The 26807-nt window shown below is 35.8% G+C and overlaps 2 protein-coding genes across 4 annotated transcripts in view; both read right to left on the bottom strand.

The window, feature by feature from the left end:
• Positions 1–26807, bottom strand: part of BEND5 (BEN domain containing 5) — an 862462-nt gene that overhangs the window by 518936 nt on the left and 316719 nt on the right. The window lies entirely within an intron of this gene.
• On the bottom strand, positions 9531–10063 carry LOC113440587 (small ribosomal subunit protein uS10). Its single transcript, XM_026707057.2, has one exon. It carries the CDS (start codon positions 9940–9942, stop codon positions 9583–9585), a length of 360 nt encoding a protein of 119 aa, XP_026562842.1. The 5' UTR covers positions 9943–10063; the 3' UTR covers positions 9531–9582.

Raw genomic sequence — 26807 nt, forward strand, 5'->3', positions numbered from 1 at the left:
TGCAGTCTAGCCTTGAAAAAAAAGTAAATAATATTAACAATTGGCTAAAATGGCTCAAACTGGATTAAACTGAAAGAGACAATACTGCTTTGCATTTTAGAGAGGTTTCTTTTTGTTTTTTCCCCCTACATTTTTTGTAAACGATGCAAGATGATAAAATGACAAAACAGTAGTGCTAAAAATCAATAGTAAGGATTACAACTGCGTACAAGTATAATACTCATAAAAGGGATTATGTCATTAAGGCACAGAAAATTTAAATTATTCACTGCTTCCCAAAGCTGGCCAAGAGAACTCGGTATTTCAACTATATTGTATTTTTAATTATCATAGTTAATGAAGCATGTTTTTTTTTTAAAGTATCTTTTTCTGATATTTAGTTGCACTTGCTTAAATCATTTTTTTTTCCACAAAGCTAGTGGAATTTACACAGTTCTGTCAAAATAATTTTACACTACAAAGCACATGTGTATGAAATAATTCCTGAATTATTATGGTTTCACGGCAAAACAAAAAAATAATTAATGAGGAAATAATTATTCCTCTACTTACAGCCACTTTGCAGGGAACAGTCTGTTATTTTTTATCTAGTCAAATGAAATATACATATACACAAACACAGACAGATAGCTTGATTTCTGAGACAGGAAATCAAGATATATAGATATAGATATCGATACACATACACACACACACTACTTAAATTGCCTATATCAACGAGATTCATTCTGACCATTCTATGAAGTTTAGATAGCATTTGAATAGTTTCAAAGTTCTCCATCTGAGCATTCCCAGAAAAAAGTGCTAGTAGAACTTTTTTTATTCTTCTGTTCAATCATGTTCAGTTCTCAGAGACTGCCTGGACAAGTCACCATGCTTTTCTTGGCAAGATTTTTCAGAAATGGTTTGCCATTGCCTCCTTCCTTCAGCTAAAAGAAAACGATGGGCCCAAGGCAGGGGTGGGATTCTACCGTTTCGCCCAATTCAGGCAAACTGGTATCGCCAAAGATCAGCTGGGAGCGAACCAGTTTTCTCCGATGATCAGCTATTGAGCCCCCCACCCGCCTCAGCTCTAGTCTGTGTTTTATTTCTGTTTTTTCCAGCTCAGCTGCTTCATGCAGCACAGCATATTGCCACGCCTCAGGTGTTTTACACACAGGGCTTGAAGCAGAAGGTGAGTTGCAAACGCTGTGCACGCGCTGGTTGTTACATTGGTTGAATCCCACCCCTGGCCCAAGGTCACCAGGCTGGTTTTGTGCCTAAAGTGAGACTAGATTTTACAGCCATGCTGTTACTAGCCTAAGGTTTTAACCACTATACCAAACTGACTCTCACTAGTAGAATACTATTTTGCAATAGAAAAGCAATGGAGCTACAAAATTACAAAGACTTTATTTTATCTCCTATTTTATTCCATTTAGTTATTTGCTTTCATCAGCTATATAAAACCTTATAAGAAGCCACCCAGCATTCTAGGTTGGGACTCACTGTTATCTTGATTATATCTACTTCTTTTCTTTTTCAGTTAGTTTTAAGACGCTATGCAAATGCTGACTCATTGGCTAGAAGCTATGAAGATGATTTATATGTAGGTAAATATTAAGTAAATCAGAGATACTGCATTTTCTCCAAAAGTATATTTTCAGCTTTGGGCACTTATGGACATTTTTTTTATCTCTTTGGGAATCAGTGGTTGTTACGGCTAGCACTGGTTCTTGCTCTTGCCTACCATGTCTCCCTCACACCAAACAATTCACACTGAATTTAAGTGTTAGCAAAAATGTAATACTATACAATCACTGCGGAAGGAAGGAAGGAAGGAGGAAGGAAGGAAGGAAGGAAGGAAGGAAGGAAGGAAGGAAGGAAGGAAGGAAGGAAGGAGGGAGGGAGGGAGGGAGGGAGGGAGGGAGGGAGGGAGGGAAGGAAGGAAGGAAGGAAGGAAGGAAGGAAGGAAGGAAGGAAATATATATCTATCCACATCCACAAGCATCATACATAAATCAAGAATTGCTGTACACATTAATTGATTTGAAAAGAACATGTATTGTTACCAATTGTTACGTTTAAAGTAAAGAAGAGTTTTATTGTTGAATTCTAAAGTGTAGGAACTTGCAGCATACTACCGTCTTGGTTGTTGCATCCATCCAGTTTGTAAACCCAAAAATATTATATGCACAATCACAGAATTATCAATTAAAAGTTTTAAACACTCTCTATGTTGATACTTCATGGCGATGATCAAGAGTATAAAAAGATATATGTTTGCTTGTTACAAAAGGACCTATAGAAAGATTTTATTTTGTTTTCTTTTTCTTTATGAAATGCTATACATTCATGTTTCTGAAAAAGGCTGGTCATATTCTAAATCAGAAAATGTGATATTCGGTAGTTTGCTAATAAGGTCACCAACATACTATACTGTACACTGTTCTACTTTTTTTGCTTGGGAGAAAAGAAATAAACTGTTAAATAAACTTTATTCCATTGAAAAAGCACATTTTGACCATACTGTATGAGTGTTTATTTTAAAAATCTTTTATGTAGTTTATAGTGTTATTATTTCGCTGATAAATATGAAGAGTCCTAGCAACTCTCTAAAGGGTTGACTGTGGACTTTCTCATATACAGATATCATGGATTATTTATATAGCACTTCTAATGTATGAATAAAATACCTGTATATTTTTTTTATCTTTTCATCCTCTGTTTTCAGACAAAGAACCAAAGCTGGAAAATAGCTGCTGGCATAAAGCCCAACAGAGTCTATCACTGATCTGCAATCAAAGTCCAGGAACTGTATGTCCGCATCCAGTATTGTATGACATGTAATTCTGCCAATCAGCTATATTTTATGGATACATCAAAAACCCTAATAAGAACAAAACAAGTTAACACGCAAATGCCTTTACTGTAAATATTAGATTAAAATGGAAATAGCGAATCTTGTGTTTTAGTCACATGACCTGATCTTCATGTGTGTAGAGTAAAATAAAAGAGAACCAATCATTAAGTACTTTACCCTAAGCTATGATGTGCTATTGCAATAATTATGGAAGGTAGCCGGCAAAAGTATGAAATTCCATCAGACATTATAGCATTCGTATTCTACAAACTGTTTAACAGAGGATTCAAATTATTCCTTGGGTTGTGCTATGATCAAGGAATTCGCATTTGAGAGCTAGATGCCAAAATTGCAATGGATGTTCCCTACAGGTTATTGATGTGAAATGTGTTTGGTCCTTAGATAACAGAGTATGCTTTTTTTAAATCCACAACTCTGAAGGCATTTTTGATTGGGAAGAGAAGATGCTGAGGCTTTGTACATTTACTTGACCCATTTAGGAGTGTCCATAGATAGGGTGGAATAAAAAACCAAGATGGTGAGCATGATCATGACATTGAAGCCCCATCCCTTTCAAAAGCAAGTTACATTGTACCATCTTAACCCACTCCTTCCTCTCCCCCCACTTCCCCCCATGGCAGTGCCTGAGTCCATTACAGAACAATAAATCAAAAGAAACCCAAATTTTGCTTCAACTCTTTAAAAGAACACACACACATACACATACACATGTTAAATAAAAAATAGGAAAAGGTGAAATTCTGTTGCTATGTTGGTGTGAAAAAAGTAAGAAGCTGATCTGCAGTAAAATCACTGGAAGTGAGAGACTGAGATAGCTGAATTGGCAAAGAAACCTCATATCTCTCTGGGGGTGCTACCTCTGCCAACTAATTCTCCCTGGACTCCCCAATTCACTGCCAGACATTTAAGAATGAGTATAGAAGCAGTTCCAACTCTGAGTTCCTTTTTAAAAACCTTGATTTGAGAATGGGGTTGCACCAAATATCAAAGAAAAGAGAAAAGCAGAGCACCCTGATGGAGGGTTAGTTTTCTTACTATATGTATGAGAAACAGTATTATTTTTATAAGTAAATGATCAATTAGTTCTTTAATTCTGTTTTATTAATGCAGTAATCTACGCCAGTAAATGACTAAACGTGAAGGATGTAAATAATTTGTTAAATATCTATGTGGAATTTTCTAATCTTTTGTGGAAATTTTTTATCTTGGTTAAAGATACTTTACAGACAAAATGATTGGGTAGGTTTGAAGATCTGGTTACTGATAAACAGATCTACAGTTTGTTTGGAGGTCCCTAGGCAGTTGGGTAAGACCTGGGCTGTACATTGAACCAGGAAGTCAAAAATAATTGTGGAAGAAGGCATAGCAAACCATTTTGGCCTTTCTGCCAAGAAAAAGCTTTGTGGACATTTCTAAGAAGTATCAAGTATCTAAGAAGAATCAAGAGATAAGGTCAACTTAAAAAAGTAAACAATGCAATCTAAAACTACAGTAAACTGTAAAGATGCATAACTTGTAATTAATAGTGAAAATTTAAGCATATTGTATATTTGAATCTGTATCACTGTGTCCAGTTCATTTTAGTTTGATTTAATTTATATATTTTATTACTCCTTTATTACTTATAAGTAACTCAAGGCAGTGAACATAGATAATGCTTCTTCTTCCTCCTCCTATTTTCCCCAGAACAACTCTAGGGAAAATTAAATTAATTAACAAAATTACCCAGCCAACTTCTTAGTAAGTGTATATAGGATTGCAATATTGTATAGTAGTGAAAATTGGACCATAAAGAAGGCTGAGTGCCAAAGAATTGAGGCCTTTGAACTATGATGCTGGAGAAGATTCCTGTGAGTCCCTTGGACAGCAAGGCAATCAAACTGGTCAGTCCTAGAGGAGATTAACACTGACTCCTCTTTAGAAGGCCAGATCCTCGAATTCCGGTGGTAAGGCAAGGATGAACAGTGGTGCAGAAGCCTGACCGTGGTTTCAGTTAATCTCTTTTTGGGGTTGGTGCTATCCTTTGAGGGTGCACGAATCCTGGAGAGATTGGTGCCAGTGTGGGGGAGGCCCGGGCTGCAGTATGGGGAAGGCAACCCCCCTGCAGCGAAGAGGAGCCCTCCAGAGCCCAACAAGCAAGAAACAGCCGCCTATCAATGGCGGCTCCGAAGTCTGGACTGCCACCAATGTAAAGAACTGAGTGAGTGAGTGACAGTTTGTGGGATCTTTGGTGAAGAGTGTGGCAGAGAAAATTAGCGGCAGAGAGGATGATTGGAATGCTATAGACTTTTATAAGGCTGTTACAAATGTCTGTCCAGAGCCCTAAAAGGAAGCGGCCAAAAAGCAGATGCAAGGCAAGTGAAAGTGAAGGGGTTTGGCAGACAGAAGATAGATAGAGGACAATAACGAGTAAAAAGAGAAGCTTATGAGGTTGGGAGATAAACCACACTGATATTAATAGAAGGGAATCTAGCAGTTGGAAGTTGACTGGAAGGTTTGGGGGATTTGGACTATTTCATTCAATTTTTATGCTGAAAGACTTTATTAAACCGGAGACGGGAAGAAGATCGGAGCTGATGGAATAGAGACAGTGTGGCGCCACAGGCGATACTTAGAAACCCTGAAGTTATCATAAAAATATAACTGATGTAAACCACTTAACTGCCCTTCAGGGAGTATACTGATTTAACTGAGGAGGTGGTTCCATCTGAAGAAAATCAGGAAAATTGAACTTAGGAATGCTAAGAAAAAAGTAAAAGTGGAAGCTTCTGAATGTGTGGAGATACTGTGTAATTACAGTCACTACTCAGCACTTCTTACCTCCCCACTTCCGGTGCGTTGGAGTGTAAGCTGTTAAACTTAGAGACAGAAAGCTAAAAACTTACTTTAAAATTCCTTTTGCCCTTTCTTTACTCCCTTTTTCCTGTATACATCTGCTCATTTTTCTTTATTCCTCCACCATCCGGCGCTATGATGAACTATCTCTCCTTTTTCAATCTCTCTTTATAATGTTTATAAATATGTATACTGGAGAAAGGAAAATTCATCATTGTAATTGATTATTAAATAATTGAATTAACTGATTTAATTGACTTATTAATAATAGTGATAGTTATACTTTGATTAGATATATAAGGAAAATAGCAAGAACATTAAGTATTATTTAATTAATAACTATAAGATTTTATATATTAATATTATAATTCATTGTGCGATCACAATTAATTCACTTGGGGACGAATGTAATACTGTTTGTGTTTAAAAATATTTAAAATAAGGTTAGATAATACATATATTTATTCATAATATTTATAGTTGGATTTGGATATAATATTTATATACTTTTTTATGATGTGAAGTTATGTATAGAGGCTGAGCAATGAGGCCTTACAAAATTATATATGTGATTTAGAATTTGGATTTAAAATAATACAGTGATAATATTTTTATCTATAAGAATTTATACTCCAGTAATTGGCTAAGAGTACAGCTATCCAGCAGATAGATAGATTAAGTAATTAGACACCGGTCAATCCTAATATAGAGATTCTATTACTGAACGTTAATTTGGGATAATATAATTAATATATTACAACAACAGAAACAAATCTTAAAAGAAATGACTTCCACAACAACTACAGCTCTGAAAACTGGAAGAAAGGTCACCTCGACATTAACAACTACGTCAGCAACAGCTTCGCCCATGGCACAAAAAAACATTGAAGAAACTTTACCAGTGGAGAAACAAGCTAACATCTCGAATGCCAATATCCAATCAATTCTGCTGACTTTACAGGAATCGATGATGAAGCTGCAAGAAACAATGATGAAAAACCATAATGAGATGAGAGCAGATATAAATGAATTAAAAGAGGAGGCGGGGAAATTAAAAGCAGAAATGAAAATGGATATCTCCAAAGTAGAGGACAAAGTTGGATTATTACAGCAGGCCTTGGAAAAAATGGAGCAACAATAAAAGAGGTAGAGAAAAGGACCGAATGAACTGAAAGGAAATTAGAAAGGGTAGATGAAGAATTAAAGAATGTCAGTAAAGAAATGGAGGACTCACTGGTCTACCTAGAGATGGATAAGGCTGCTACATGCTTGAGATTCCAAAATGTAGTGGAATCCAAAGAAGAAGACTTGGAACAACTAATGGCAGGAATATTGGCTGGACTATTGGAAAAGGATAAAGATGACATCTTGAGGGAGTTTGATGAAGTTTACAGGGTTAGCACTAATTATGCGAGACGCCACAAATGCCCAAGAGAAGTCCATATACGATTTGCGAGAAGCTGTGTCCGGGATATCATATATAGGATGTCAAGAGATGAATCAATCACATATAAAGGCAAAGAAGTCCTGGTTCTCAAACAAATACCAAGAAGAGTAAGAGAACATAGACGAGATTATAAATTCTTAGCAGCTTACCTAAATCAGAAAAGAATTGTATTTAAATGGCTAACCCCAGAGGGGATGTTAGTTTCTTGGGATGAAAGGAAAATCAAAATAGACTCCATGGAAAAGGCCCAGGAATTTTACGAATGGTTGGTAGGCTCGGAAGACCAGAGCAGTAAGGATGAACTGGAAACGAACTCCCAGGAAGATCAAGGCTATCATAAGACCAGAGATGGAAATCAAAGAAATACTCAATTACAACAGGAGAGAGAAAAAAATAGGACACATCTTCAGGCACAAGGAGAGACCGGAGCCATTACAAGACAAAGAGTGAAATTAGTAAAGAATTAATTAAATGGAAGAAGAAAAGAAACTACTGTCAATTAATATAAATGGTTTAAACTCAGTGATAAAAAGGAAAAGGATAATAGCCGAACTAGAAGGCCAGATCCTGAAGATGAAACTCAAATACTTTGGCCACCTAATCAGAAGGAAGGACTCACTGGAGAAGAGCCTAATGTTGGGAACAATTGAGGGCAATAGAAGAGTGAGACGATAGAGAATGAGGTGGCTGGATGGAGTCACTGAAGCAGTAGGCATGAGCTTACATGGACTCCAGAAGATGGTAGAGGACAAGAAGACCTGGAGGAACTTTGCAACTAACAACAACAACAAAGGATTGCATCCTAATTTTAGCCCCTCCTCTCAAAACCAGAAATTGGGCATATGCAAAGTCAGTTCATGGAATAATAACAAAACGTAGTAATTCCTATTATGTGCATCAGAGGTGGTATTCAGCAGATTCTGACCAGTTCTGGAGAACCAATAGCGGAAATTTTGAGTAGTTCGAAAAACCAGAAAATACCACCTCTGACTGGAGATTTTACAGTATCCTGGCTGCCACGCCCACAGAACCGGTAGTTAAAAAAAATTGAATCCCACCACTGATGTGCATGCCTCCATTTAAAACCACAATGACATAAATTAATAATGTTTTTCCCGTAAGAGGAGTGATAAACTTAATTTAGATAAGAAACTAGAATTCTATAGGGGCTACGCCTCTCCATTTGAAGTAGAACACACTAGAAATGACATACACAAATGAAAAAAAACATGCAGGATCTATTTAAAAATAAGGCTTTAAGGATTTGTCGCCTTCTTTTAGGAAGGTTTGATAAATCATTTAATAATAATCAAAAGTACTCCATAATTTAAAGAGATTATGAAATAAGCATGGTTTCTTTTTGTCTGACCTGTACTGATTGGACTCCTTATTTTTAAAAGCTGTCAGGATTACAGTTATTGAAAGAAAACAATGGCATCCTCTTAGTCAAATTATTTTTTTTTTTACTAAAAACACATAGACAGATTGTTCATGCCTGACTTTCTCCTGGTTAATATCATGGTTAATTTAGCTTTGATTTACATGATTAACACAATTGTCTGATTAGTATACTGTGCCAAGTCACAAACTAACAACATAGTTGGCACAACACTCTAATTCAAAATGTGAATGGCTAGTTTGTGAAACAGTTTTATGCTAACAATCCCAGCCAAAAAATAAACAGCAACATTCTTAGTAGGATCCATTTGTTTTCAACTCTTGTTATTGTTGATCTTAACATTTTCTTCAATGTCAAATTTGTGTTTAAGATAAGAAGTAATATCAAGACAATAACATCAAGACAAGTAACATCTACATTTAATTAATTTACTAGATAACTCCCTGTCATCATTCTACATTTTAGTGATTAATTTCCAAGATAAGGGCAATATTAAAATATTTGAATACTTGGAGGAAGTTCCCAAATTAAGATATATCTGACTTGTAACACAGATCAGTGTTCCAAGATTTGCTATAATTAAGTTTATTATCTGGTTCTTATTGCTACCTATTACACCACTTTTTCCATTGTAAACTATATTGGTACTAAAAATGTATCTTGCCCTATCTGCAATGTCACATAGTGATCAACAGATGCTTATCAGAAGTTCAGAAAAATGGAGAGAAGGCTGAGACCTGTTGCAGTGCAGTTCCCCAGCAGAAGCTATTAAAAGTATGCTTCCTTTATAGAAGACAAGCAATTGGCAACAGTACCATCCGCCCCAATTCTCACCAGTCCTCTTCTTAAAACTTTCTAAATAGGTGGCAATCACAGCCACCTAAGTAACAGCCATCGCACCATGGTAGCAATGAATTCCATAGTTGAACTTCGTGCTGTGCATAGTAGTAGTTTCTTTTATTGGTATTTAATGTTTCTGCAATTCATTTTTTTTTTTTTTTAAACTTAACAGCTTTTATTGATACATGTAACAATCATTTAAGCATCAGCAATAGTAACTTCAACTTCTACTCCAGGTTCAATGCTGATAGAAGTTATCTGTTTGACAATCTCTGAAGGACTGTGCAAATCAATGAGACGCTTATGTATACGCATTTGGAAACGATCCCAAGTTTTAGAACCTTCACCACATGGTGTTTTTCTTGTAGTGATTCGCAGTGTCTTAGTAGGCATGCGAACAGGGCCTTTCACTTTTAGATTTTTTTCCTTAGCACCTCTGATGAGATCTGCACAAACCTTTTCAAGAGACTTCACATTGCGACTTGTCAAAGTAATTCTGATTCGATGAATTGCTACTTCTTGTTCTACAGGGGCCTTCCCAGTATCTTTAAATGCCATAGTTGCCGCGAAGCCTTCCTGACCGACTTAATCCCGGCCGAAGTGAGCACCAGAGGCCCAGGGAACAGCGGTGAGCCAGGAAACAAAGAAACAGCGCAGCACAGACACCCGCCCAAAGCTCTGCAATTCATTTCAACTGATGATTGCAAGATCTAACATTCTGGAACAGTTCATTTAAAAAAAAAAAACGTGTCTCCATTTCCCACATGTAAGATCTCATATACTTCTATCATATTTCCCTTTAGACACTTCCTTTCTAACCTAAAAACAAACCAACCTGAATTTTCCCATAGGAGAGCTAGTGTAGCACCCAAGTTGTTGGATTGTCCTGTTCTATAATTTCTCCAGATTTACAATCTATGAAAACAGGGAGGAATAGACTTCAACTGAACTATCCAGCTCATTCTATAATTCTGCATAGCCAGATTTTGTTCTAAATGTGGAATACCTTTATATTGCTGGCACACAGATCAAAGCAGTTTTAAGAAGTAGTATTAATTGGTTGTTTGCTTTGCTATTCATACATTATGAGGTCTAAGGTAACTTCAAAGCTGATATTATGTATAAACATTCATAAAAGATAAAATGAAGTTTCTTCTTTCTCTTTCACACATGTCCACAGCTTATATTACAATGGTAATCCTCAATACTTGGGATTTAGTTTTTTATTATAAATATCATATATATATATATATATATATATATATATATATATATATATATATATATATATATATGTGGAGGAGAACTATTTTTAATGTTTTCCGATTCCCTGAATTTCAAGACACCAATGTATGTTCTTTACCACCTTTATCAGGAATGTATCTGTCAAACTTTCTTAGGGCAAAGATAATGAGATACATGAACTTTCTTAGGGGGGAAAACCAGCATCGTTAAAACCCAAAGATGAACCTAATCCGTTTAGTTCTGAGGAAGATACTGATCCAAGAACCTATTTTCATTGCCAGGCTAATACTGCTCCTGAGATCCAAACATACTGCAGGACAAGTTTAAATCTCCAGAAAATGCTCAACTGTTACCTTCTCCAGAACTTAAGTTTTTTCACAGTAACTTTCACCAAGGCTGCTGAAATTTGTTACTGTCTGACTTGAGACATGGATTCTTTGGAATGCCACCCTCTGTTATAAATAAAAAAAAACATCATACTAAGCACTCTTGGAAAATATTACTCCGAATCAAGTTGAACAATTGCCCAACAACTATTATACAACACTTAGGAAGGGAGAAAATTAAAGGAAGGGTCCTAGAGCTCAGTGTGACCTTGTTTAATCTTTGCAACTCAATTGCAATGAATCATATTATGCAGATTCTTCCTTGCAGTCCTTGAATTTTAAATGGACACCTGCTAGGCTTCCAACTGGACAGCTCCTTCTAATGTACTTGATCTGATTTGATGCTAACATATGCTTTACAGAAGATGAATGTGGACAAAATAATACTCTCACAAAATTGAACAGTAAAGTATAGATTGAAATATGGTTTTATTATGGTGAACTGTTTTTTAAAAAATGAGAACTCCTTACAGTGCTTCCATTACTAATTTTTAGGAAAGACAAAGAGACCAAATCTGTCATTATGTCAGCTTTTTAAAACAGCCCTGTTCCACTGATAAGCATCTTTGGTATATACAGTCTGGATCAGCCATTGCTGCTCCATCAACTGATACTGAATTAAAAGGACAATAAATCCTATTTGGCAACCTGGTTTAAAATAATGGAGAGCATTTGGCAGCAAAGGCTGAACTGTAATTCAAGCTCATCTCCTCTGACAACTGGAGAGGGACACACATGGCTGCAAAGCTCATTTTGGAGTTTGAAAGCTATTAAACATCTTTTGCTGGCTTTGACACCAAGTGGTGCAATGCCAGAACTTTGGTGCCAAGGGATACCCAAACAGAAGGCATATGGTCTGACTTCAATTCTGCTGAAGAATTCAATTGCATTTTTGAAAGAAAAAATGTGTGTTTCTCTCTATTAAAATTGCCAGTTCGTTTCCAAAGGAAGGTTAATGATATGCAAATGTTACTTAATATAGGTGGTGATAAGCTACAGTAAACCACTACAATCATTGAGATTGTATATGTATGAAGCAAAAGCAATCTGAAACATTCTTCAACAGCTTTCCACAGTGTATTTCTGGCTCCTTGAGCTATATTTTCTTCTTAACTCCATCATGAAACAATTTTGGTTCCCTGGATTTTTTTTTTCTTATGAGCCACAGTAGTGCAGTGGTTAGAGTGCAGTACTGCAGGCTACTTCTGCTGCCTGCCTGCTGCGTGCTGCCTGCAATGCCAGAACTTTGGTGATGGGTGATGCATTTTTCATAGTATTTGGGATAAAAATGTGAGGATTGGCTTATTCAGATGGGCTTATCTGTGGGTATATGCAGTGTGCATGCACCACACTGGAAACTGGGATACCATGAATACTATTCCCATCTGACATATGAAAAGTGGCTGGTGATATTGTGCCGCTGACCCTTGAGTTATTCATAAAAAATAATAAAGGTGGGATGTAAATAAATAAATGCTTTAGAAAATTACCACTGTTTACAATCCCATCTAAAAATAAGCCAAACTCCAATTGTGGATCTATTTTGGTACCTATAATTCTCTGCTTATGTGCATGTATATATGGTATGTCTGTCATCTATCTTCTTAACCAGTGGTTAAGTTAAGTCACTGAGATAGAAATCAGGAAAATGTGAGTTATAATCCCGTGTTGGGTACAAAGCTAACTGGGAAATCTGGGGTCAGAAATTTTCTCTCAGACCTAGGAAGGAGTCAATAGCAAACCATTTCTGAAAAACCTTGCCAAAAAAATTGCAGCGACTAATTGAGGCACTTGCCAGGGGTCCAAAACTGATTCAAATGTATTATAATCTCCATCCATCCATGTATCACAGGAGATGGATCCATTTTTTGCACTAGCAAAACACTATATATCTGATCTTCTGTTGTAGTCCTGCTAAGCAAAATCTTCTTCAGGGTCTGGATATAATGCCAATAATGGTAAAGCCTTATTCCAAGCACAAAGTGGGAAGAAAGAAAATCCACACTAGTAAATCTAACAGAAACAGGAAAAATTCTAGGAGCCACAGCATTTTCACTCAGTTCAAAACCAATAAGAGAAGAAACAAACATTTTCCAAGCAGGAAAATGGGGAATCACCTGTGCAGGCTGGCAAAAGTATTTTGCAATTACATTTTATAGTAAGCTCTTGTAGCTGTCATTTTTAATTTCTCCAGGGAGAATTAGTATGAGCTGTTTTCTGCTTTAGACTAGGTGCTATCAACTAGGAGATGTCAGAAGCAGAGGCAGATATTTGGAGAACAACTTAAATTCTTTTCAGCATGTTGCCAGGTTCAATTATAGAATGCAAACTAGTAATGATGGCACTTAGTCAAGGGAACTAATACCGCTGTCTTTCAAGACACTCTTCCTTAAGGTTCCTAGAAATGCGTTCAAATGATACATTTGAAAGCCACCTGATGGGGGAAATGTAAATGGAAACTATTTCTTCACACCACATAAATGGTGTAAAGTTTCGTTTAAGGCTTCCCCAAATGCAATTTCAAAGAGAGAGCAGGAGAAAGAAATTAGTTTTTGTTTTTTTAGCAACCCACCCACCACCAATTTTTATCCTCTCAGCTTAGAATCTCAAGGCTGAGCTACTTATCCCATTTATACAGAGAAAACATTATTTTGGATATAATTACACATGATTTTCCCATCTTCATTAAATTTTCCAGCACAGTTGTGTTCCATAATTGTTACATAAAATGGCTCCTTGCAAAACCATGTTACATTCACCAGAAGGGAAAGACACTTGTGCCTATTTCAAAATCACTAAAATTTCTTTTAAATGTCTATCTATCAATAGCCCAAGGTCGCTCTAATAATTTATAATGTATTTATTCGCTCAAAAATGATACAGATAATCCTCAGTTAACAACAATCTCATTCATTGATCATTCTATATTATAACAGCGCTGAAAAAGTAGATTTAGAACCTGCTGTTGAAGTAATGGCTCTTTGCAGCATCCCTATGGGTCACATTAGTGTGATTCAGGCACTTCACAACTGGTATATATTGATGGCAGTCATAGCATTCTCCGGTCACATAATCACTATTAATCTATACTCAGTTCCTTGTAGTAACAAAGTGAAAATGGAATTTTAGAAATGTCTGTAAATTTATTTTTTTAAAAAATGAAATATCACATTGGCATACAGTGTGGATTACTGAGAAAAATGACTTTTAACAACTGTAGAATCAGGCTGCAGCATAACAAAATTGACAAAAGTGAAGGGGGCGGTCTGAATGCTTTCTAAATGTACTCTATAATATAATTTCATTTTGTTGTGTTGTTCTTGAGAAAGCAACCTGGGCTTCACGAAACTTATTTCTGGATATAATCTCCCATAGTGGTGGAAGTTCCAACCATATTCAGAAATGAGTTTGTGGTTCTTAAAAAGATTTGTTTTCTTTTCTGTCGAGTTTTGTTGATGAAAGCTATGTTGATTTTATGCAGTGCCCCTATAATTTATACAACATATAAAGAAGGAAGAATATTTAAAAGAGATCCCAAATTTACAACTCTTGTCGACTGGAAGTTGGAGAAAAAAGATGAATTTCAAATATGTTGAGAGTTCCCAGTCATAGCAAAGTTCCAAGAGCCTGCAATGAAGGGACAAATGTGCTATACCTCAAAGAGGCAGCAGAAGTTGATATAAGAGCTACAGCGTTACCATCATTAAATTACATCATACTTTGCTACTGTGAAGGAAATTTCATTACGACTTTCATGTGAGCAGTAGTACTGATATTAGGCTCTTTGGAATAAGTGTATGCAATCTATGGAAAATAAGTTTGCATGTAGGTCTTCAACTCATAATAAATTTTATATATTTCCCCTTCTGTCAAATGTTCAGAAATATTATTACTTTTTTCAGACAGGATTGAAAAATGTTATATTAGATACTGCTAGTGACACCCGCAAGAGCTATCCAGCAAAATCTTGGTAACTTGAAACACTAAAATCAATATCACTTACTACAGGGCAAACATGCATATTGTAGGTTGATATTCTTCCTGCTGAGCTTTCTAAAATCTATTTCCTTTCTTTCTCTGCCCATCATCCCCATCTCCTTGCCTCTGTCCCACTGTGTTTATTCCTTTCCTAATTCAAGTACTCTTATCTGGTCTTTCTTGCAGCTGCTGAAGGAAGGAAATCTGTGAATACGTGTGTTTGTGTGTGTAAGAGAGAGACACAGAGTTAGTTTGACAGAGAATGATTTTTCTGTTTATATGAAAATGGGAATCCATGAATCTTCTAAATGGGGTCTCTTACAATACATTATTTAATTTTCACCAGTAGTTATTAATTCAATTAAATGAATTGACTCTTTCATCCCATTCATTTCCCTGTTTTGAAGTATAGCCTCTGGCTCTTATATACTCAGCAAAAATCTTGATATAGCAATCTGTAGCCAGGACAAAATTTCTGTCTAAATATTCCCCTAAATAGCTTACAAGTCGATTATACCCCACATAGTCCAGACAGGGTACTTGAATTCCTGTTTAATTGTGATAATTTGCATCATCTATATCAATGTGTCATTTACATAATGATGTCATGAAGCAAATGGCAGAAATTGAGGCAAATAACATACTTCTTAATTTAACCGACATTCAGGAATAACAGGCACATGCAACCTCCTCCCAAAGCCTATTTAATTGAGATTTTACTGCAAATGCCTGCATTTAATTTAATATAATGTAGATCCCATGATAGTGTAATTCACTTCTAAAGTAGTGTTTTGCTTCTCAGGAAGGATCTCTCATATATGCACAAGTGTAAAAGCTATTTTTAGAGAAGTTTTTCTTTTCTACAGAGGCAACTGTTTCATAACTAGACTGTATCATCTGCCCATTTCTCTATTTCTCCTACTTTATTTTCCATCTGCTTACATTTCTACAGATTTAAAAATAATAACTGCAGTCTCAAATGAATATTAAACAGTAATTCTTTAAAATTTGTATTCTAAATAATTGAAACTTTCACTGACTGCCTTATGGTTTTTCCCTCACTTAGTATAATACTTGGTTGGAACATGTTGTATAAGCACCTTTACATGTGTATTTTATACATGATGTGCTTTATAGGATTCATAAATAGACAAGAATACATATTTACAGTGTACATTTTCTTTGAGATTTCAGATCAAACTAAACAGTACTAAATAGCTGCTATACTATTATCCTAAGAATTGTTTGACGAGCTTAAGGGTCACAGCTGGATCCACAAGCCTTTGCTTTCCCCTTTATTATGGCTATTGTGGATGTATCAATACATAACTCTGATGGGCTACAGCAAAAGAGATAATTATTGGTACAACAATATTGAGAATTGCTGCTGTTTCATAACAGTAGAAGTATTTAGATCCTATCTTTTAGCATGAAATACTATCACTGACCTTGCTCGTGTGTATTTTTTTTTTAGCTTGCATAGCTGTGCATCAGCCTGTAGGAAAGTGAAATAAGGTTTTCAAAGTGAGTTATGCATTAAGGACTTAATCATGAATATGCTGAATACATCCCTTGACTTTTATGAGATGTTTCAAATTTCACAGGGTCACGCATTTACTGCTACACAGTTCACCATGATTAGTTATTACAAAGATTTGGTGAGATTGGCCTGTTAGGTCATTATGTAACAGTGATACCTAGTGCCTTTAAATAGTGTGTTCACCAACAAACAAACCTTCAGATTGCAACAACTGCCATCTGGCTAAAAGCACGGTATTTGGCAGAAAGGAGTTTGAGAAGCTGATGAGAATATACAGTATATGCGAATGACTTGGAGGTCTCTATTTATTAGGGGGGCCATTCTAATGCATGGGTTAACTCCTGCTTTTGCAATGAAATCAGTCTTGTTACTAATTTTTCTAATCCAGTCAATCTTTCACACACAAAGGCAGCTTCTGTTAGCTCAACACCAAAGTGAATGAAAACCCAGGGAAATTTTGCATAGGAGTTTGGCAAGGGGAGTGAGCAGTGAGGCTGGAAGCAATCTCACCAGTAAAGGAAAGATCACTGTCATTGGTAAGATGCAGAGGTGGTAGTCAGCAGGTTCTGACCAGTTCTGGAGAACCAGTAGCAGAAATTTTGAGTCGTTCGGAGGACCAGCAAATACCACCTCTGACTGGAGATTTTACAGTATCCTCCCCCTGGCACACTCACCAAGCCACGCCCACAGAACCAGTAGTAAAAAAAAAAAAATTGAATCCCACCACTGGCAAGATGTTTCTCTTCTTGCCTGAAGAAGACCCATACCACACCTGCTACAATTACTTGTTGGACAGGGGAGCGAAGAGGCTTGAGGAGAGCATTTTTATGCTATGCATCCAGGAAAATGAGAAGGAGAGCTGAAGCTGTCCGGGAGGAGAGAAGAAATGAAAATATCTCGGAACATGAAAAGAAAACCCTGCCTTTGGCTGAGGGAAACCCCCCAAAGACGCATGTGACCCATAGAGGCAGAAGAATCGGGAGGCCATCAGTACCAGTGGAGCTCATGAACTAGTACCAAAACTCACTTTGTAGAGGATAATCCACAGACACTTAAGCAAACCTTGCCCTGTAGTATTGTAGAGGGCCTCTGTGGACTGAAGAAACCCAAGAGACACTTTGAGGGGAAAAGGGTCAACATGTCAAAGGGATGGGCAATTCCCTGCTGAGAAAAGTATGAATATACTTTGTATAATGACTGAGCTATCAGGACTGAGCTGCAGGACTTCAGACAATCATGAGATGGAAGCAAAATCCCTTAACTCTTTGCTGCCATCTACTAGTCTGTTTGCATCTAAAAGCCCTAATAAATCATAGGATCACAGGGAAGATACTAGGTGTTGGAAGAATACAAAGAGTAATTCATGTAATTCCTTGAAAATCCCATTATCAACTGTTGGTCCCCATTCCAGTTTTTATTTCTTAGTTATTAAGAATGTATAGATTTTTCTTGTAGTAATTTAAGCATTTTACCTAGTTACCTAGTTCTCAAGCTACAGAATTTATAAAAGAATCCTTTACACATAATCCTTGACTTACAACTGATCGCTTAGTGACCATTCAAAGTTATGACAGACCCTCACTCAAAAAGAGTCTTACTACCTAGATTTGAATTTTCAATAGCTGTCCCCCTGCACTCAATGACAGTATTTTTGGCCCTCAGAAGTTATCTGTTTTCAGCATCCTGATTTACAATGTTATTTATCAGAAATCTGCATTTACTTCTGGTTTTTGCCCCCTCAAAAAACACTCAGTGCAGAGCACGGGTTCACTTTATACCCGTGGCATTTGCTTTACAACTGTTGCGTTCGCTTAAATGACTGTCACAAAAAAATCAGGTCAGTCATGTGGGCACCTCAATTTACAAAATCCATGTTATACAATAACAATTCCAGGTTCCATTACAGTCATGTGTCAAGGACTATCTATCTCTTATCTCCTCCCCTCTAAAATGCATAGTATCACTCTTTTAGCAACATGAAGTCTAAGTAATGTGCAATTTATTTAAACTCCTCATACCAGAAAAATGTAACACACATTTTGACTTTACAGTTTTACCAGCAAAGGTAAGTAATGTAAGACTATTACTGTATGATAAAACAATTGAGTTATATGGGCTTTAAAACAATATAGCAAAAATTTGATGAGCAAAATAGGATTACACGTCCATAGATAATTTTTCAATAGTATATGGAAGTACTCCTAGTTTCACAGCTGATCTTTAGCTTTATTTTTTATCTTCCTGTTGGCCAATTACATAAAAAATAGCATAATGGATTTTCACAAGATAAGATGTCCTTGGTTATTACAGGAGAAACATTACATTTTGATATATGATATTACATTCAAAAGACAGGGAAACTAAATAATTTCATTCTGATCAGATTAATGTTATCAACACAGCAGGAAATAACAACAATCAAGCTTTTTTACACCTTTTCTTTTCCCCTCCCCCCCACCCCTTGGAAGTGATTAATTAAAAGAAAAAAGTTAATCAAGATAAACTTCTGCACCTGGTGAACATAGGACTGAAAGTTTATCATGTCTAAATATGTTTCTCATACATTTACTGCAAATTAGTTTTTGAAAGTGAATTTCAAGGTCTAGCGACTCCGAGGTTCACTAACTCAGTTTTCATTAAGTTTTCACAAATGATCTACTGTAGCATTATTCTTTTATAGTGCTGCAGATTTAGGACCCACTATAAAAAGCAATTATGCTGTCAGAAAAGTGTATTTTGACTTATTAAAAAATTGAAAGGTTTCAGAAAACTATTTATTTTCGTTCTCATTGGATGTGCATGTTGACAGTGTAGTGAAAGAAAGCATTTTTCTGCAGCCCTTTTTTAGTGGTTGATTTGAATAATACCTCTGAGAGGAACTTAGAAAGCACCCATGGACAAATATTGGGGAAGAAAAAAGTACCACAACTAAGACAAACATAAATTGTGTTCGAAAAATACTGTGCAACACAAAGTGTTTGTAAGTGGCCTGAACTTTCAAAAAGAAGCAATATTACCACCAGAAATGTAAGATAAGTTTTCTTAGATTGTTTATAGAATAATTCCTGTTTTTGACATTGGCTAATAAACATTTGTCAGCAAAGTATCTCTATTATGGATTGAGAGGTGGGCGGGGAGCAAGGCAGGATCTTCTGTGCCAATCCATGATTGCTGTATGCAGCCCAGAGTTGCTTTCTGTGAGATGTGATACCAGTCCACAACAATCTAAAATTTTATACAACAGGAAATGCTTCAACCTGTTCCCTATTATCTCAAAATCTAATAGCGTTTACCCATCAACCAATAATGATGGATAACCTAGTTTCCTCCAGTAAAAATTAATAAAAGCAGATATAAAATACTCTCCATGGCAAATCAAAAACTGGCAAAATGTTATTTCCCCATTTTTCTTATGATATATTTATAAAACTGCAGAAAGGCAATTCCAATAAGATCAAGCTGATGTGCAAATTGGGCCTTAACTCTTCCTCTTTTAAACATAACATGAAATTTGCATTCCAGAAGAAAATGAGCCCAACTGGGGGATTAAAGAATTTTTTTAAAAAAAATACTGAGCTTGGCATTTTGCTTATGTAACCATAAGGATGAACATAATTCTCTAAAAGGTTAATGAACTTTTTTATTTTCAAAATTATTATTTCACTAGCTTGATACCTGTGTTTTGCTACGAAACTATGTGGTTGGGCTTAGTTTTGGGGGAGGAAAATAAGGGGAAAAAAATTCTGCCTCTGCCTACCAGCATCCATCATTATTCATCTGGCTAGCATCCTGTCAGTGTGTGAGAAAGTTGAGGGCTGTTTGGAAAGTGAAACAGTATTTGCTGTGTGAGCAAGAAGGAGACAGCAAGGAGCATGGCTTAGCTCAACTGTTCTGTACTAAAGCTGCTTGTGAAACTAAAACTGAAACTGAAATTCCTCTCCTCTGGATGTGTTTTGCATTTGGAACAGATTTCTTTTCAGGCAGGGAAGGGGAGTAGCATCAGAGCGTGTTAATAATATACAAAATACTAATGCTCTGATGGTCATTTTGAAAAATCCTTTCTTAGAAAGCACCTAGAAGCCAAGAGGAACATACGTGCCAAATTTCAAATCTGTAGGCTTTACAGTTCTGGAGATTTTGTGATGATGCGTGAGGGGTATTCTGGTTTTATATAGAGAGATTTATTTATTTATTATAGTTTTCTTATTGATTTGCTTTTCCAAAATTTTCATTGTTAACAACATTATGATGAAAATGAAGGAAAAGGGCTTGATGAATTATCTTTAGTAAAATCTTCATCCTGACAGAGAATTTGTCACCATGAATAAAGTAAGGATGTGCCATATCAAATTTTGTGATACCACTTAAATTCAGCACAAAACAAATTTGCATTCACTTGTGTTTCAAATCTATGACAGCAGGATATGGAATAATAAACTTAAATCATCAACCACTTGAACATCATAAATTGTAACAACAGTTCAATAGTGAAAGGACAAGGATTGCAGGCAATTGCCCAAATTGCTTCTTTCAGTTCAGGGATTCAGATAAAAAATTCTTTTAACAAAAGACTTTTACTAATTGTCTTTCTTTTGAATGAGTCAAAAAGGTTTCAAGGTTAGTGAGAGATTCCCTGACAAAAGATTAATACAAAGTGAACGCTACTGAACACCAACAGCTGATACAGGCTTCTGCACGTACAAAATCACAGATGGTTGTATGTCATTAGAGTTATTGAATTCACAATTTTTTTGCCAGGTTATGAAAAATACTATATATGCAATGTGCTAGAATAATGATAGCTCTACACACCCCACACACCCCAAAGTAAGCATAATTTGATCATTAGAGTGTAGGTTCAGGAGAAAAAGATGCCTTCTAAATATTCCATTCTATTTATACTGAAAGATATTTAAACAATCTTCTGATTTCACAAACGGTATCAAGATCAAGTGAGGTACTAATACCACTCTATAAAGCCTTAGTAAGACCACACCTAGAGTACTGCATCCAGTTTGGGTGACCGCATTATAAAAAAGATGTTGAGACTCTAAAAGAAGTGCAGAGAAGAGCAACCAGGATGATTATGGGGACTGGAGACTAAAATAAATGAAGAACGCTTACAGTGTTCCAATATTTGAGGGGCTGCCACAGAGAGGAAGGGGTCAAGCTATTTTCTAAAGCACCCGAAGGCCAGACGAGGAATAATGGATGGAAACTGAACAAGGAGAGATTTAAGCTGGAAACGAGGAGAAACTTTCTGACAGTGAGAACTATCAACCAATGGAACAGCTTGCCCTTGGAAGTTGTGAGAGCGCCATCACTTGAGACTTTCAAGAAGAGATTGAACTGCCATTTGTCAGAAATGGTATAGGGTCTCCTGCTTGGGCAGGTGGTTGGACTATATGACCTACAAGGTCCATTCCAACTCTGTTAATCTGACCATTCTGACCAGTAAACAAAGCAGCTCAGAAGTTTTGTGCAAATAAATACATACAGATGTTTTTGGAAGGGCCATCTTACAGAATAAATATCAAATTTGTAGCATTTTCTTCTAGAAAATCAGCACCTAATGTGATGGCTTAATAGTTCAACATGGCTTTATTGTTCACTTCCAGGTCTTCACTGACTTGATGCCAAGCTTGTATGTCAGTAACAGCTTCTTCTGAGTTACTGTAAGCTCATGTTTTGTATCTTTGGTATTTATTTATTTAGCCAATTTCTAAAGCCATCTGCCTGCCAATAACCCTGGGAAGTTTCTAAGGGTTAAAAGCAAATAAACCAATATTAAAAGGTGATCATACTGGGTTGGCATTATCTGTTGATATAATCTTAGGCATTTGTTTGAAATATTGAGCAGTAGAGAAGTTTTTACACACCTTTATTTTTATCTTCAATAAGTAATTCTTCCTTACTTCCAGTCACCAAAGTGAAAATCAGCATCTGAAGTTGCTGATGTTTCAGAAATGTGAATTCCAAATAATAAATGAATACATTTAAATAAATATTCTACCAGAAAAAGAATGGGAGGGAAAGAAGGAGGGAGAGAGAAAAGGGGGAGAGAGGGAGGCAGAGATGAAATGTGCATATTGGCTTTGATCTGATCTAATAGTTAATTTAATGATTTGATATGAGTGATTCTTTGAATGATTAGGAGATGCTGAAGGCATTCAACTTTATTTCTTCTTTTCATTTAAATAATAAAAGGCTGTGAAAGTATTTGACAGTTGCCCAAATAGAGTGATTGACTGAGGGCTAACAAACTCAAGTTGAATTCAGAAAAGACAAAATGTGGATAGGACCAGAGAATGAAGAAGGTGGTCCATTTTGGAAAGACGTTACTATTTCTAGGGAAATAGATACATAGTTTGAGGGTGGGATTTCATTACAGTCTACAATAGAAGCAAAAATCATTTTAATGGCAAGAAAGTTTCCTGCTGAGCTGCAACTAATGCATCACAATGATCCTACCTAGACTGGGGTAGCCTGATTTTAATAAGCCATCTCCTAATGATCTCACAATTGGTTTGTGCCTAAGTGTTCTAGTCTTAAACATTGTTTGGAAACTGCATTATACAGACTAACCCTTTCTCGAAAGCAGTTGCAGCGGTGGTCAGAAATGGCCACCTCAAATAAGAGCTCAACCGGAAAAGAATGTGCAGGAGGAAGATAAGAAGAGAAAGTTTTGGCTGACCAGGTCAAATTGAAAAAGCAACAACATAAGGTACCCTGGAATTTGAACTATAAAGAATAGCATTGCTCCCAAACAAGATTCTGAAGAGGCAAATGAGAGATGGAAGAGAAAGGATTTGCTTTTATTTTCTTTCCTTTCCCATATTGACAACTAAGAGATTTAAGTAAGAAACTAACAAAAATCCACTTTGACATTAACAGGCATTTAAGCTGAAAATAAAATGTCGAAGGGATAATAAAGACTTCTGGATTTTCAAAAAAATCCTTTAAAAGAAGGAAAGGAGAGAAAAGGAAAAAACAAAAGGGTGGGATCTGGAAAAATAGAGGAGACCACCTGGAAGTAAAAGGAATTAACAGTAAAACTTTAACAAGATTCCTAAAAGATACATTCCAACTGAAACTTTGTAACAAGATAATAGAACCCCAGGAAGAGAAAGTGGAAAAAAGAAGCAAGAAGAAACAGCTTTGGATTATTTGGATTACTTGGTGATTTTTGGATTTTTGGTTATTGGATCTAAAGGACTAAAATCAACTGGGTAGTTGTTTTAAAAGTTTTTTAAAAGGTATCACTATTGGAAGAACTGAAAATGGAACTTAAAAAACAGAAAGAAGATGCACAAGAAGGAAGAGGTTTTTTTGACTTTGTATTTCAATTTTTAAAAATGGAGATCCTGAACTATGAGAAACAACAAGAAATGCCTGTAGAACAAGAAGGGAAAAAGAAGAAGCCATCTTCAATGACCAAGTAATTCTATGTGAGGGAAAAAAAGGAAAGAGGGGAAAGAGAGTAAAAAATTTAAGATCTGAAAAAACAATCAAAAAAATAGTTTGAAAAGTAATTACAATATTAGGAAGAAACAGAAGAGAGGATTACAGAAGAGAGAATTAGAATTAGAGAGACAAGGGGTCAAAAAGGGAAGGGAGAAGAAGAGGGGGGAAAGGGAAAGGAAAAGAAGTTATAAAGGATAGAAACAGGATATAGAGAAACAGGGAAAACCTACAAGGATTAAAGGTATAAGCCTATTTAGAAGACATTGAGATAATGAGTGAAAATTTAATTGAAAGAGGGATTCTGCAAGGGTAAATAAGATAGTATTGTTATATTAGAAATAGAAATGAACTTAGAAAATATGAAACAAGTGTGATTAAAATGATAGATAAAACACTCATTGTAATGCAATCTAATGTTTGTTAATGAATAAATGAAATAAAGAGAATGAGAGAATGAAATTAGGAAAGGGTGGGAACATTTAAATTATTATTAATGAGTTATAAAAATTTAAGTGAAGAGGAATATGAAAGAAATATGGAAAAATTATGGAAATATTATAAGTGTTCCTAAGGAAGTATGATATCCCACTGAAAAGAAATGTTAAAGATGTTAAAGATTATAGCTAACATTAATGATAGAGCTGAATTGGAATAGAATATTTTATTTATTATTGTTATAGATATATATACCTTTTCTTTTAGAATCTAGTGTGTATTTTAAGAATGTACCAAGCAGAATTCGACTGGAAGTTATGTGTTATATTGAATGTTATAACTGTAAAGGCATAAATTGAAGTTTAAATAAGAGTTGAATGGACAAAAATTAAAAGATACAAAGATGTCATACTCCAATCAGTAACTACATGGGAAAATATTGTTTAATGAGAAGAGAAAATGTGAAATTGAAACAGGACAGACAAATGTATAAATATAATGATTAGAAAGATACTGAAACTTAGAAAAAGATATATATAATTGAATTTAGAAAGGAATGAGATAATTAAAAGCAAGGTTGAGAAAACTAAGGGAAGGGAAAAATTATTGGGAAAATGTTAAAATAGTAACAAGATATGGAATAGAACACCAAAGATGAATATGAAATTGAGTTTGTGTCTGTATGGAGAAGTGATAACCCGGGATCATGCTATTCTCAAAAAAAGATATTTTATTTGTATTATATTTTGTGAAAACCCAAATAAAATTTTTACAAAAAAAAAAAAGAATAAGTGCTAAGTAGATTTATACTGAGTCAATTAAAGTAGAAAGATCTGGTCTATGCTGCATCTTCTCATCCAAAATGAGCTCCTCTTCTTTATCTGCTTCTCACATTCTCTGATAAATACTCTTTATCTCATATACCAATTGGGTGGAGAGAGTCTTCTCATATCTCACTTACAGGTATAATGGGAAGTAGCAGTCAGTACTAGATCATTGATGCTAGATTTCCCTTAGACAAGTTCTTATCTTGATAGTGTACTTCATAATTTTGAATTGTTAAACCCCACCAATATGATCTTGACTCCTGACAACAGCCTAGATTAATCTCTGCGGTTTTCTTGACTAGATTTCAGAAGGCTTGTCATTGCCTCCTTCCCAGGGCTGAGACAGAACAGCTGGTCCAAGGTCGCCCAGTTGGTTTTGTGCTTAAGGCAGAATTAGAACTCATAGTCTCTCAGTTTCTAACCTGTACCTTAACCACCAATCTAACAATACACAGTCACTATAGCCAATATGATGATACATTTTAAATTATAATCTATTAATGCTACCGAAGTGACAAATTTATACACTACAAAAAAAACCCTTAAAAAGTTACAACCACTTTACCTACAAGTATCAGCAAGCACCATTTTTAAAAACAAATATTCTCACTTCTCTGGCCAAGTGATTTATTGAAATTAAAATAGAACACATCAAGGACAAAAAAAATACGGTAAAAATATTGTAAGATAGATGCTTTAAAGAGCAGCCATTAAAAATCTTATCATGCAGGCAAACTCTTCTGATCAGAATCTTTGAAAAATGGAGAATTCGATGCACATAGAAATGACAGTGAGATTATCTTGCATTTCAAATTCCCAGAAGTTATGGGAGGAGCTGCTGGCTGCCCGTGAAGGAAGCAGAGGGTGAGTAGAAAAAAAGAGAGGCAGTTTGAATTGCTTCCATTGCATTTCAAATTCCCAGAGGTTGTGGGGGGAGCTGCTGGCTGCTTGTGAAGGAAGCAGAGGGTGAATAGAAAGGAGAAAGATAGAGGCCCGCGCACCTAATGGTGCACGAATCATATAACTATAAACCAAGAATACCAATAAGACATTTAGAGTAAGTGCGCTTGAGATTGTGATTTTATTTTATTTCAAAATGACTGGCTTAGTTCAGTGTAATACTTGTTTTACAGCTGTTTTTCGCAGTACTCTTTTCAAACTTGGATACTGTCCTCTTTGTAAAAAAATTACCAGTCTACATGGACAGATTACCTATCTAGAATCTCTAATCTGTGCTCTCCAAGCAGAAATTAGGTGCCCAATCCAGCCATCTATCAAGCTGCCATGCTACCAGCCCCCACTACCACAAAGATCCTACAGGAAAAGGGCAGTATGGACAACCGTGGGATCTGGCAGGGTGAGAGCTGTGGACCATAAACACAAAACTTTTGCTGTGTCCTAGCATAACAGATACAATGCCCTTGCTGACCTTAATAGGGACACTAAAGTGACAGGTCAAGGTAGTTGTGATAATGATAACTTAAGTAAGCCAGGGATCATGGTCCTAGAAGAACTTACTTTGGAAAGGAGAAAGTGTGAATTAGGTAT

Source organism: Pseudonaja textilis, chromosome 3, assembly GCF_049901715.1.
Source record: "Pseudonaja textilis isolate UNSWEBS1 chromosome 3, rPseTex1.2, whole genome shotgun sequence".
In the NCBI taxonomy this organism is placed as follows: Eukaryota; Metazoa; Chordata; class Lepidosauria; order Squamata; family Elapidae; genus Pseudonaja; species Pseudonaja textilis.

What these genes read in the sequence shown, in the direction of transcription:
- LOC113440587 (XM_026707057.2), bottom strand. Translation starts at nt 9,942, where the DNA reads ATGGCATTTAAAGATACTGGGAAGGCCCCTGTAGAACAAGAAGTAGCA.